Raw genomic sequence first — 12,874 nt, forward strand, 5'->3', positions numbered from 1 at the left:
TGTGTCAGTGCTGCCACCCGGTGGACTGAGCAGCGCCACTGCATCGCCTCAGCAGAGTGATGTCAGAAGGGTGATGTCATCGTGGCAGGCAGGGAGACGGTGATGCCTGCAGGATGCAAATCTGCACTGTCTCTACACATATGTGCCTTTTTTCATACTCTGAGTCTGCATTTGTTTGTGTCTTTGTTTGTCTGTGTGTGTATTTGATTGTCTGTGTGTATCTTTGTTTGTCTGCGCGTGTCTTAAATTGTCTGTGTGTGTTTGCCTACAACATGTAGATTCCCCAAATGTGCAAATCCAGCCCCAGAGCACGCTTCCAAGAGAGGGGGAGAAGTTTCGTCTTCAGTGCTTGGGTGACGGCAACCCTGAGTAAGACACACACACACGCACACACACACACACACACAGAACTTGCTTAGATAATGTTGATTACTTCATTGACTCCAATATTCTAAGTCGTTGCATAAACCCAACGTCGCCATCGTCTCTTCCACCAGCAGTGTTTTGCCAGCATGTCTTTGAGGCGAGTGAAGGACACAGTCGTGTTGGGACCTGTCCAGGCAGCGTGCCACATCCCCACTAGGGGGCCTCTGTTCTGACAGCGAGTGATGATTTGTGTCGTGTTTTTATTTAACGGGATCCTCTCGGAGGAGCTTCAGTGAATTGTCTGTTGGAGACGGAACCACAGGTCCGTAACGCTTTGGGTAAACGGCGTGTCTCCAGCGTCCAGATATCTGCTTGTGTCTCGGCAGGTATTGACCTCAGATGCTATCAGTGAGTAATGGTGGCCGCGGTGGCAGGAAAACAACGCTGACTGTACAAACCCCTGCTTGGATTGGTGCCACGAATCGGACACTTGGGAGAGGAATAAAATGGCATTGATCAAAAAAGCCGGAATAAAAGCGGTGCTTGACTGATGCGGCTGTTTCCCTGCCGGTGGCAGCTTTAATTCAGGCTTTATGTTCTGTCTGTCTTCAAGTGCTCGTAGCGGTTTTATCGTCTCCTCTTGGCAAGTGCTCATGTAATCTCTCACCTGAAATCCAGCCCTGTGCTGGTTGATAATATTATTGCTCGTAAATCTGGTGGAATAACAGGGATTATCGTTCCTGTCTCCCAACATGGGACGTCCTGATCGCAGCACAGCAGGGGCCGGTTGGCTGCTGCGCTTCCTCTACGGCTCTACTTCCAGTTACACCTCCGTGTGCATGTCGTGAACCGTGACGTGCACGGTAACGTGCACATAAGTGAGGCGAACAAGCTGCACTGATCACTGATTCAGCATGTGCACCGCTACACACAAGCATCTTAAACCCCTTGTGCATTATAGATGAACCTCCATCCAGCCTGCGCTATTGATCCCCCCCTCCCCATCCCCCCCATCCCTCCATCATCTGCTATCGCTTCTCTTCTGAGGCACTCTTTGGCTCCGTTTTTTCGAGCCACTGTTCTTTGCCCCCCACCTCCTCTTTATTTACGTCTCTCCTCCTATAACCCTCTTCTATCTCTGCTAACACCTTTTCCCTTTACTCCCCATCCCCGTCCTCCTCGTCTGCTCTCCTGTCCCCACCTCCTCTTATTGCCCCTGCCCTCTCTTTCCCTTTGCAGCTCATCAGAGCAGTGGCCAGGAATAGGACTCGCTGTTTCATTTGATTGGCAGTCAGAACAGAAGGAGGAGACAACTGTCATCTCATGTACATGCTTTTACAGGCAGCAAGGGAGTCGATGAATTGTAGATAGGAGAAAGGCAAGGCATCAGCCGCCAGAGTCAGGAGTTCAATTCCCACGAAGACCACCTAGCTTTAGATGCTTTTATGTGTGATACAGTCCAACTGTGTAGAGCGTCCATAGCAGGATTTAAAGCTGTTCTAAAATTATCATTGGTTCGGTGCAGAGCAAAATGAGTGCTGACCTCATAAGAAATATAAAGATAAAAGCATCATCTGGGTGGGAGGGGCTGTGTGTAAAAAAAAACAAGGAAGAGGACGATAGAAGAGACACTTTGCCAAATGGAGGCAAAAAATGACAATGGCAGGAGAGACACAGGCGAGGAAAACAACCCGACAGGAGAGGGAGCGGTGAAGGGAGGCAGAGAGAAGAGTGGGCGGGGAGGAGACAAAGATTTGGTGACAAGCGCCAAATGACTAAGATGGAGAGAGAACAAACAAGACAGTTCCAGTGTGTCTGTGTGTGCGTGTGCGTGTGCGTGTGTACATGCAGCGCTGCTCGTGGATGAGTTAGTGTCCGATATAACCCGGTACCGCTGCAGCTGTCAGTCAGAACCCAATCGCTGCTACACCTTTCCTCTGACACGCCCAGCCGCTCACCTGCTCTCCAGCTGCCCTCCCCAGTCAAACTCAATGAAAGTCACACTCCATTCCAGGATACACCGTCTTCTCTACACGGTCGCATCCTGTCTTACTTACCTTATCAAATCCTGCACTCTGTTTCCGTGACGCCCGGTGAAAGGAATCCGTGCTCTATATTCTATTCTGTTCTGTTCTGTTTCGTTTTGTTCTGCTCTCTACTCTACTCTAGTCTAGTCTATACTCTACTCTAGTCTAGTCTATACTCTACTCTAGTCTATACTCTACTCTAGTCTAGTCTATACTCTACTCTAGTCTATACTCTACTCTAGTCTAGTCTATACTCTACTCTAGTCTATACTCTACTCTAGTCTAGTCTATACTCTACTCTAGTCTATACTCTACTCTAGTCCATACTCTACTCTAGTCTATACTCTACTCTAGTCCATACTCTACTCTAGTCTATACTTTACTCTAGTCTATACTCTACTCTAGTCCATACTCTACTCGAGTCTATACTCTACTCTAGTCCATACTCTACTCTAGTCTAGTCTATACTCTACTCTACTCTAGTCCATACTCTACTCTAGTCTAGTCTATACTCTACTCTACTCTAGTCTATACTCTACTCTACTCTACCTGCACGGCCCACCAGTGTATCGAGTGGCATCCCATCCTGCACTTAAAGCCATTTAGCCGTTGGGCTGTTTACTTTGCAACTTCCTCTTGGAAAGCCTGGCTTACCTGTTTTCTGAAGGCTCCTCTACACAGTCAGTGCCGCGGTCAGAACGCAGCAGACCACGTGAGATAGGATTGCATATTCCACACCTGGTTTCTGTCACCAATGATGACAGATTTCCAAATGGAAAATACCTTACCTCTGTTTATACCCTACCTCTGTTCATACCTTACCTCTGTTTATACCCTACCTCTGTTTATACCCTACCTCTGTTTATACCCTACCTCTGTTTATACTCTACCTCTGTTTATACCCTACCTCTGTTCATACCCTACCTCTGTTTATACCCTACCTCTGTTCATACCTTACCTCTGTTTATACCCTACCTCTGTTTATACCCTACCTCTGTTTATACTCTACCTCTGTTTATACCCTACCTCTGTTCATACCCTACCTCTGTTTATACCCTACCTCTGTTTATACCCTACCTCTGTTCATACCCTACCTCTGTTCATACCCTACCTCTGTTTATACCCTACCTCTGTTTATACCCTACCTCTGTTCATACCCTACCTCTTTTTATACCCTACCTCTGTTTATACCCTACCTCTGTTTATACCCTACCTCTGTTCATACCCTACCTCTGTTCATACCCTACCTCTGTTTATACCCTACCTCTGTTCATATCTTACCTCTGTTTATACCCTACCTCTGTTCATACCCTACCTCTGTTTATACCCTACCTCTGTTCATACCCTACCTCTGTTCATACCCTACCTCTGTTTATACCCTACCTCTGTTTATACCCTACCTCTGTTCATACCCTACCTCTGTTTATACCCGAATCGCTGTTCTACCCCACCTCCCTTCACTCGGTCACCTGATCCCCGTCTTGATGTAGCTTCTGGTCCATTTTGCTTCCGTCGTTCCAGTATAACTTGATCTGGACCTCTAAATAGAAACATGCTGGTTCTTGTGGCATTAGAAATATTTGATTTCTAAATGAAACCATATTGTTGAACTGGATTTTGAGTGATGAGCCACTGTTCATATAAAACTAGTGACTAGAACAGCTTTACGTTTATCCTTCCTCTGAGGAAGAGGAGGAGAGGAAGCCACGATGGAAACGGTTGGATTGATGCATCATTCATGAGGAGTTTGCTGAAAATGGGATCAATTCGGTTTATGCTTTTACAGCCTCTCCAAACACTCAGCAGATACGTTTTAGAGAAACAAGTGTTTCAGACGTTAGCGTGACTTTATCTTCATCTTCATCTTGTATTCATCATTTACCCAGAATGCTCTTGCCTGATTCTTTACCGCGATAATGATTATAGATGTGAGAGGGAGGGAATGCGTTGACATGAAGAATGTCTTTGAGTGTGGCGTGGCTTTGTGCAGCGCTCACTGGTGCATGCGTGTGTGCTGATTGATGTGTGTGTGCTGATTGATGTGTGTGTGCTGACTGATGCGTGTGTGCTGACTGATGCGTGTGTGCTGATTGACGTGTGTGTGCTGATTGATGTGTGTGTGTGCTGATTGATGTGTGTGTGCTGACTGATGCGTGTGTGCTGATTGACGCGTGTGTGCTGATTGATGTGTGTGTGTGTGCTGATTGATGCATGTGTGCGTGCTGACTGATGCGTGTGTGTGTGCTGATTGATGTGTGTCTGCTGATTGATGTGTGTGTGTGTGCTGACTGATGTGTGTGTGCTGATTGATGTGTGTGTGTGTGCTGATTGATGCATGTGTGCGTGCTGACTGATGCGTGTGTGTGTGCTGATTGATGTGTGTCTGCTGATTGATGCGTGTGTGTGTGCTGATTGATGTGTGTGTGCTGATTGATGTGTGTGTGTGTGCTGATTGATGTGCGTGTGCTGATTGATGTGTGTGTGTGTGCTGATTGATGTGTGTGTGCTGACTGATGTGTGTGTGTGTGCTGACTGATGTGTGTGTGTGTGCTGACTGATGCGTGTGTGTGTGCTGACTGATGTGTGTGTGTGCTGACTGATGCGTGTGTGTGTGCTGACTGATGCGTGTGTGTGTGCTGACTGATGTGTGTGTGTGCTGACTGATGCGTGTGTGTGCTGACTGATGCGTGTGTGTGCTGACTGATGCGTGTGTGTGTGCTGACTGATGTGTGTGTGTGCTGACTGATGTGTGTGTGTGTGCTGACTGATGCGCGTGTGTGCTGACTGATGTGTGTGTGTGTGCTGACTGATGTGTGTGTGTGCTGACTGATGTGTGTGTGTGCTGACTGATGCGTGCGTGTGCTGACTGATGTGTGTGTGTGTGCTGACTGATGTGTGTGTGTGTTGACTGATGCGTGTGTGTGTGCTGACTGATGCGTGTGTTTGCTGACTGATGTGTGTGTGTGTGTTGACTGATGTGTGTGTGTGTTGACTGATGCGTGTGTGTGTGCTGACTGATGCGTGTGTGTGCTGACTGATGCGTGTGTGTGTGCTGACTGATGTGTGTGTGTGTGCTGACTGATGTGTGTGTGTGCTGACTGATGTGTGTGTGTGTGCTGACTGATGCGTGCGTGTGCTGACTGATGTGTGTGTGTGTGCTGACTGATGTGTGTGTGTGTTGACTGATGCGTGTGTGTGTGCTGACTGATGTGTGTGTGTGCTGACTGATGTGTGTGTGTGCTGACTGATGCATGTGTGTGCTGACTGATGTGTGTGTGTGCTGACTGATGCGTGTGTGTGTGTTGACTGATGCGTGTGTGTGTGCTGACTGATGTGTGTGTGTGCTGACTGATGTGTGTGTGTGCTGACTGATGTGTGTGTGTGCTGACTGATGTGTGTGTGTGTGCTGACTGATGTGTGTGTGTGCTGACTGATGTGTGTGTGTGCTGACTGATGCGTGTGTGTGTGCTGACTGATGTGTTTCCGCTGAGCTCAGAGCAGAGCGTGCCGCCCTGGCGTTGGACGTGATGACGACTCGCAGCTCTGACCAATCAGCTTCGTGCACGCCCCCTTCCTGCACTGTGACTCACACTGACTCTGGAGCTGCATGTGAAGGCGCTGCGCGAGTTGCAGCCTGTAAATGTGAAGTTAATTGTTCGGTTAATTGCGTATCATCCGGCGCCGGAGGAATTATCTGATCAGATTTTATTGTCGGTAACCAGACGGCGAAGCTCAGACACAGTTTTTAAATGGCTGAATATGTATTCGATATGTCCCCTGGGGGGCGTGGGGGGGGCAGCAGCTCTTCTGTTTTAACAGTGTTGGGCTTTATAATACCCAAACGACACTCCGTGTGTTTGCTCAGCTCAGGAGTCGAGGGAGGCGCAGACGGAGTTTCTCCCCCGGCAGCAGCAGATACTCGTTGTAGGTTTTTATCTCAGGAGACGCAGCTCGACTTTACGAGTCTGAAGGTTCTGCCATCTCCAAAAAGCTGCTCCGCCTCCATCAGGAATTTCCACGCTGCTCCTCAAGGATCAGCTGATTTGTATTTATTAGTATCCTTTATGGAAGAACGATTAATCAGCGACCCACGCAGGTCTGCCCCCCCATCCACATCCCCTGTCACTGTAATTACTGTCCAGCGATGAAGGACCCACGCATTTACATAATGGTCCTTTCATCAAGGCTCGTCTCACTCTGTCCCTGGACGGATCCTTCAAGGCAGGCTGATTAGAAATGCTGTTCTCTGTTCTCTGTTCATCTCTTTTCATCTCCTTTTCCCATCATTCTTTTTATCGCTCTCACCATCGACACTGACGACTCGTACCCCTCTCACTGACACATCCGTCTCTTGCATTTCCATGGCCTGTGCCGCTGTCCTGTCCCGCTGTCTTGTCTTGCTGACCTGTCCTGTACCACTGTCCTGCCCTACTGTCCTGTCCTGCTGTCCTGTCCTGTCCCGCTCAGGCCCATTCTTCTTATCCTCTCTCCATCTCAGCTTCACCCTTCATCATTTGATCGCTCGTCACTCAGCACCTCTTTTGGTTTTGATGTTTTTTTACTTTTTGGGATAAGATGAGGGTCCGGACCGGAACTGAACCTAATCTGCACAGGTTCAGTTCCAGTCCGGACCCTCATCCCTTTTGTCTCTCCCCTCAGGCCCTTGGACTACAGTTGGAAGAGGAAGGATGGAGCGCTCCCTCTGCTGGCCAAAGTTGACGGTGCGCTGCTGCTCTTTGAGATGCTCAACAAATCCGATAATGGCGTCTACCTCTGCAGCGCTGACAATGGCATTGGCAGCAGCCAGGGGGGGTACACGCTGCTGGTGCAAGGTAAAACACACAGGTGTGGTGGGGGGGGGGGGGGGGGGCAATGCAGAGAGCGAGCTACAAGGTCTTCTTCTTTTACGCTTCGTCATCACATTTGATTTCTGTCGTTTGTTGGCTTTTCTTGTACGTCCATCTTTTTTCTCTTCTGATTTTCTTTTTGTTTCTTTCCTCCTTTCTTATTCGTTGTTTTTGCTCCTTCGTCCGCACCTCCTTCATCCGCACCTCCATCGCCACGGCCACCATCCAACCGCTCATTGTGGCGCTTCCTTCCCTTCGTGTTTTATGATGTGACCCGGTCGTATGATCCATGGCCACCTTTTTTATTTTTTGGGGGGGGGGGGTGTTTTGCTCGCTCATTCCTGCTCCTCCTCCTCCTAAGATTCCATGGGTCCAGACTCCGTGGGCAACACCACCCACTCCTTTGGCTTTTCTTCCTCGCTCCCATCCTCATATCCTCCTGATGTCCTATTTGGTTTTGGCTCCCATCCCACTTCCTCCTCCTCCTCCTCCTCCTCTCCTCCTGACCTTGTCTCCACCTCCTCCCCTCCTCCCACCTCCTCCACGCCTTTCTCTGTGACAACCATGTCCAAACCCTCCACCACTACCCTCTCTAATGCCCTCTTCCCCTCCCTCCTACTCCCTCCCGGCTCCGCCTCAGCAGGCGCCGCTCCTTCTGTTGCGCCTCCCTCCCGCTCCTCCCTTGCTCCCACCCTTACCCCCCCAGTTTCCACCCAGCTGAATGGAGTGTACACGTTTGCAGGTAAAACCATCTACGTTACACACGAGCAAACAAACTGGATGTGAGGAGCTTAATGGAGTTGAAAGACAAACACAACTCAAGTCACTACTTGCTTTGTTCTTCAATACACACGCGCACACACACACACACACACACACACACTGATATTGAGAGTAAGGGACTTGTGGAAACTCACAATGAAGGGGAAATGTGGCATTTGTTCACTTGTCTCAGCTTTTTGATGTTTTTTTTTTCTTTCTTTCTGTCAATAATCCTGAACCCTAATCCCTTCAACACAATCCGTCACTCATCCAACCAACCATCCATCCATCCATTCTTTCATCCATCAATCCAAACATCCAACCATCCATCTACTAATCCACTTGAGAAGATGCTGCAGTCGACAATGCAGGTATATTGTCACCATAGTTACCTGCTGCTTTGCTTTATTGTTGCTCTAGCTCTGTCTGTCTGTAGGTCTGTCTGACTGTCTATATCTGTGTTTGTCTGTCTGTAGGTGTGTCTGTAATGTGGGGGGGTCTCTACAGTTTAGACTTGGAGGGATGAATATTTCATACTTTGATCCACATAATGCTTCATTTTTACCACAACCAGGCTTAAACACACACACACGCACACACACACACCTCCGTGCAAGCGTGTGTGTGTGTGCGTGTGTGTGTGTGTGTGTGTGAGTGGGCTGGGGGCGTGGTCAGGCTCGGCGGTGTTCTTTGATGTTGACAGCAGGATTTATGGGCCCGCTCTCAGCCCCGCCTTGTCAGCATGCCCCTCCCACCTCCTTTCCTCCCTGTGTCATTCTGCCCCCGTCTTCCCTGTTTGCTCCATGTCTTCTGTCTTTGCCTGCCCCGGAGTGGGCTGTTGCCCTCTCAGTTCTCTAAATGTCTGCCCCCCCAGCTGGTTGTCCTTCCTTCCTTTCTTCTCCAGATGCAGGTGTCTTCCTATCGCTGGGTGTCAATAGCCGTTGCTCCGTCTCAACTGTGTGTCTCATTATTGTCCTTTGACTAGGTGTGCCCCCCCCCGTGTTTACCCCTCAGATTCATGAAGTGCAAGAAGCCTCTCTTACTGTCTTTGTCCACACCTTTCGGTGCTGCCTTTGACTCGTGTGTTTTTAAGAAACTTTGACGCCTGGTGTTTTCTGCAGACTGAAAAGTCAGGCAAAATCAATGATCCATCAAACGTACTCTTCGTCGGTATCTTCAGTGAGGATGAGGAGCTGATGCGACTGAAACGAGGAGAGGAATCTGGGGTTCAAAACATCAAAGTCGAGCTTTACAGAGACAACAAAGGAGTCTTCCTCAGCGTGACTGAATTATAAACTTGAACTATTAGAATATAGAATAAAACTTGAGCCTGCTCAAAGCTAAAAGTAGCTTGATGACGAATGAGGAGATTCTAATGTTTAGATAAGAACTTATTCCATTATTACTAAATGTATGTTATAATTAATTAAAGACTCTAATATTTTCCATGTATGTGGAATAACGCTAGAAGAAATCACATCTATTTAATAACGATTTCTGAAGCGTTTCTGATTTTTCTATTGATTATTGAATCACATTCGGCCCTTTGATCCACTGTGGAGAGCTTTGGGTTCTCGTTAAAGACGCTCTCACTCCTGTGGCATGTTGATGTCAGACCCTTTTAGTGGGGGGGGGGGGGGGGGAGTGCAGTGTTTTGCCTGGCTTTCTGGGTGTCCTTGTCTTTGTCCTCTGGAGGTTTGCTGCTGTCCCTGGTTTTACATCTCTTGTCTCTTCTTCCTGCCTTCTCTGTATCACTCTCTCCCTGCCTCTCCCTCTTTCTGCTGTATTTCATCATCCATCTCCTGCTTCCACCAATATTCATCCTCCACCCCCTCCTTCCTCTCCTCTCTGAGTCTCTGTCCCTCTTTCCTCTCGCTCCTCTTTTCTCTATACTTCATTTTCTGTCGCTCTTTGTTCTTTCCTTTCCACCCATTTTCTCCCTCCCTCCTATTATGACTCATTTTCTTTACACCACGACTTCCTCTCCTCTCCTCTTCCTCAGACCCCACAGCCATGTCGACCTCATCGGGGGTGGACCACGCCGTGATTGGAGGGGTGGTTGCAGTTATCGTCTTCATCCTGCTCTGCCTCCTCATCGTTCTCGGCAGATATCTCATCAGACACAAAGGTCGACAGCTGACACACTCCCCCGCTCTCCCCCACACTCCCCCACTCATGCATGTATGAGGATGCATTGAGGTACTCTTATGTAAATATGGATACGTGTACAGACACACACATAGAAATGACTCATCCTAAATCTGTACTCGACGCAGAGACCACAGTTATTTCCCTCTTTAGCCGTGTGACAGTCGACTCATGCCACATGTCTCAGCTCCAGCGGGGGCTGGGTGAGACCTGTTAGAGGCCCCCCAGGACACAGGACCACCAGATTGAACCCCCCTGCTTCCAAATATTGAAAACGGTGGCCGATGCTGCATCTGTTCGGGGAAGCAGGGTGTGACCGGGGTTTGATGCGTGAAGGGACGTGGGGAACCGGATGGTTCTGTGGGCTCTGGGGAACCGGATGGTTCTGTGGGCCTCCCTACCAAAGCACCAAAGCCAGACGAAAAGCAGCTGACAGAAAGATTCATTTGAAAAGCAATGATGTTGTCTCAGGTCGGTCAATCAGGAAATCCCCCCCCCCCACTACCTTTTTAAATGCCGGTTATCCAGTCCTTTCCTTTCTGAGCATCGTGTTCTCTTGTGAATGAATATCCCATCCTACACGGACTGGCTTTTATTGGGGGGGGGGGGGGGGGGGGGGGGCTTTATTCTCTATCGATGTGAATAGTAGCACTGAAATGCTGCTACGACAACCTTTGTGTGTAACGACACTTCACTTTGCTTTAAAATGAAAGAGCGCTGACCTGCCACCTACGGCCCGTCTCATAGGTCCAGGCTTTCACCCGTAGGGCTACGACCCATCTCATAGGTCCAGGCTTTCACCCGTAGGGCTACGGCCCGTCTCATAGGTCCAGGCTTTCACCCGTAGGGCTACGGCCCATCTCATAGGTCCACGCTTTCACCTACATCCTCGCTCGCGCGCTCTCTTTCTTTATCTGTCTCCCTTTCTCCCTCTCCTCCAGCAGGAACGTATCTGACCCACGAGGCCAAGGGCTCGGACGACGCCCCCGACGCCGACACGGCCATCATCAACGCGGAGGGAGGCCACTCCGGAGCAGAGGACAAGAAGGAGTACTTCATCTAGATGAGAAGATGGGAGCCGTGGAGGAAAGGAGCAGGAGTAAGAGAAGATGGAAGAAATGGCCTCCGTTTGTTTTCACAATGCTTCTGTTCTGGGAGAGGAGGGCAGGAGGAAGCACCGGCTTGACCTTCAGCTGGTACGACCTTCGTTTCATTGATGCAGGGAAGGGAGATTTGTTGCACTGACATGCAGACGAACTGAAGTTACACACTCAAACACACAAACACACACAAGGGTCAGCTTCGGGGTCGACGTGAACTCACGTCCACGCTGAGATCAACGAGCCTGAACCTCCAATCAACTTGTCCCCCCCACGCGTCGTGTGTTCCTAAGCGCCAGCGCCTCCTAAAAGCTCAATTGTAAGTAACGTTCCGGTTCCCTGACCTGCCTCCTCCAGCACCGGAGCAGCTCTGTCCTTTACGTCTGTCGCCCGTTCTCTCCATCCAACGAGGCAGGATCGCTCCATCGGAGGATCTCACCCCGCCCATCAGTAAGGTCCTCGACCCCCCCCCCCCACCCCGCCCGCCTGCCTGCTCACAGACCCTGGAGCCGACACGCGACCTCGCCACTCATGCAACAGCACCGTGCGCTGCCGAGCCAGGGAGCGCCGGTATACATATATAAATACATCTATATAAAGAATTCTAGAGCGTTCTGTTCACTGGACAGCAGATGTTTGGTGTTCTGTAAATACACTCTCTTCCTCTGTCTCAGTCGGTCGCTGATATACTCAAACAAAGCCTGCCTGTGTTTATTACATGCGTGGAAATGCAGAGTCTAAACTTTCAATACCGAGGGAGACAGTAGATGAACGATACTGACCTTACAAGGAAAACTAACCTTATACACGAATATTTGTTGAAACATTTTCCTTCCTTTTCTTTCTTGCATTCTGTCTTCCGTCTGTCCTCAGTGTCTCGGCGTTGACGTCACCGTTAGCGGTTTGCAGTGTCTGTAAGTCTGTCAGTCCAGGAATCCACAGATGTCATGATTTCTGACTTGGACTTTTATTCGAGGTTTTGCGTGTCCCTTAGTTGCTTCTGTCTCTGCACCACGTTCACCGGCTGTACTCGCCCTGGCCTCCTGGCCTCCTGGTCCTCCCCGGTCCAACACGGTCCAACACGGTCCTCCGTCCCCCCACACCCATGCGGCCCGTCCTGGCGCTTGATGCATCGAGCAGTTATCTCATGACTTGCTTGTAGAATGTGTCAGTTCTACTGCTTCAGGGCGGTGGAAATGCTTGCTTGCTTTCCGATGCAGAGCCGAACAGGACTACCTGCATTCAGCTGTTCTCTCTTCTGCTGTGTGTGTGTGTGTGTGTGTGTGCGTGTGTGTGTATGTGTGTGTGTTCTTGTAAGGAGAGGTCATTCGCCGGCTTAGCAAAAAGGTTCCCAGAATTGAACTGTGTTTTATTGAGGTTTGAAGTTCGCCCTGGCCCCGAGCTCTGCTTGGCCCGCTTGTGTAAGTTGAGGCTCTGATCCGGACTGTGCCGATGCCAAGGTTTGGCTTAGGTGGGCAGGATGGCGAGTCCGAGTCTAACGGACGCAGATGTCCCCTCGTCTGCTTCTTTTCGTCCTTTAATCAGTCATCTCATCTGTCCTGATCCACCTTCACCCGGCCCCTCCTCTCCTCGGCACGCCTTTCCCTCGTCTCCGATCGATGTC

The 12,874-nt window shown here is 49.6% G+C and overlaps 1 protein-coding gene across 1 annotated transcript in view; it reads left to right on the plus strand.

The window, feature by feature from the left end:
- cadm3 (cell adhesion molecule 3) overlaps nucleotides 1-11,213 on the plus strand; it is a 64,201-nt gene extending 52,988 nt beyond the window's left edge. Inside the window, exons 6-11 of the mRNA XM_068748833.1 lie at nucleotides 279-369; nucleotides 7,053-7,225; nucleotides 7,602-7,982; nucleotides 8,353-8,373; nucleotides 10,005-10,130; nucleotides 11,095-11,213. Of these exons, the coding sequence (XP_068604934.1) occupies nucleotides 279-369; nucleotides 7,053-7,225; nucleotides 7,602-7,982; nucleotides 8,353-8,373; nucleotides 10,005-10,130; nucleotides 11,095-11,213 (911 nt within the window). The remainder of the gene's footprint in view (nucleotides 1-278; nucleotides 370-7,052; nucleotides 7,226-7,601; nucleotides 7,983-8,352; nucleotides 8,374-10,004; nucleotides 10,131-11,094) is intronic.
- Nucleotides 11,214-12,874: the final 1,661 nt, after the last annotated feature.

This window comes from Brachionichthys hirsutus, chromosome 15 (genome assembly GCF_040956055.1).
Source record: "Brachionichthys hirsutus isolate HB-005 chromosome 15, CSIRO-AGI_Bhir_v1, whole genome shotgun sequence".
Classification (NCBI taxonomy): Eukaryota; Metazoa; Chordata; class Actinopteri; order Lophiiformes; family Brachionichthyidae; genus Brachionichthys; species Brachionichthys hirsutus.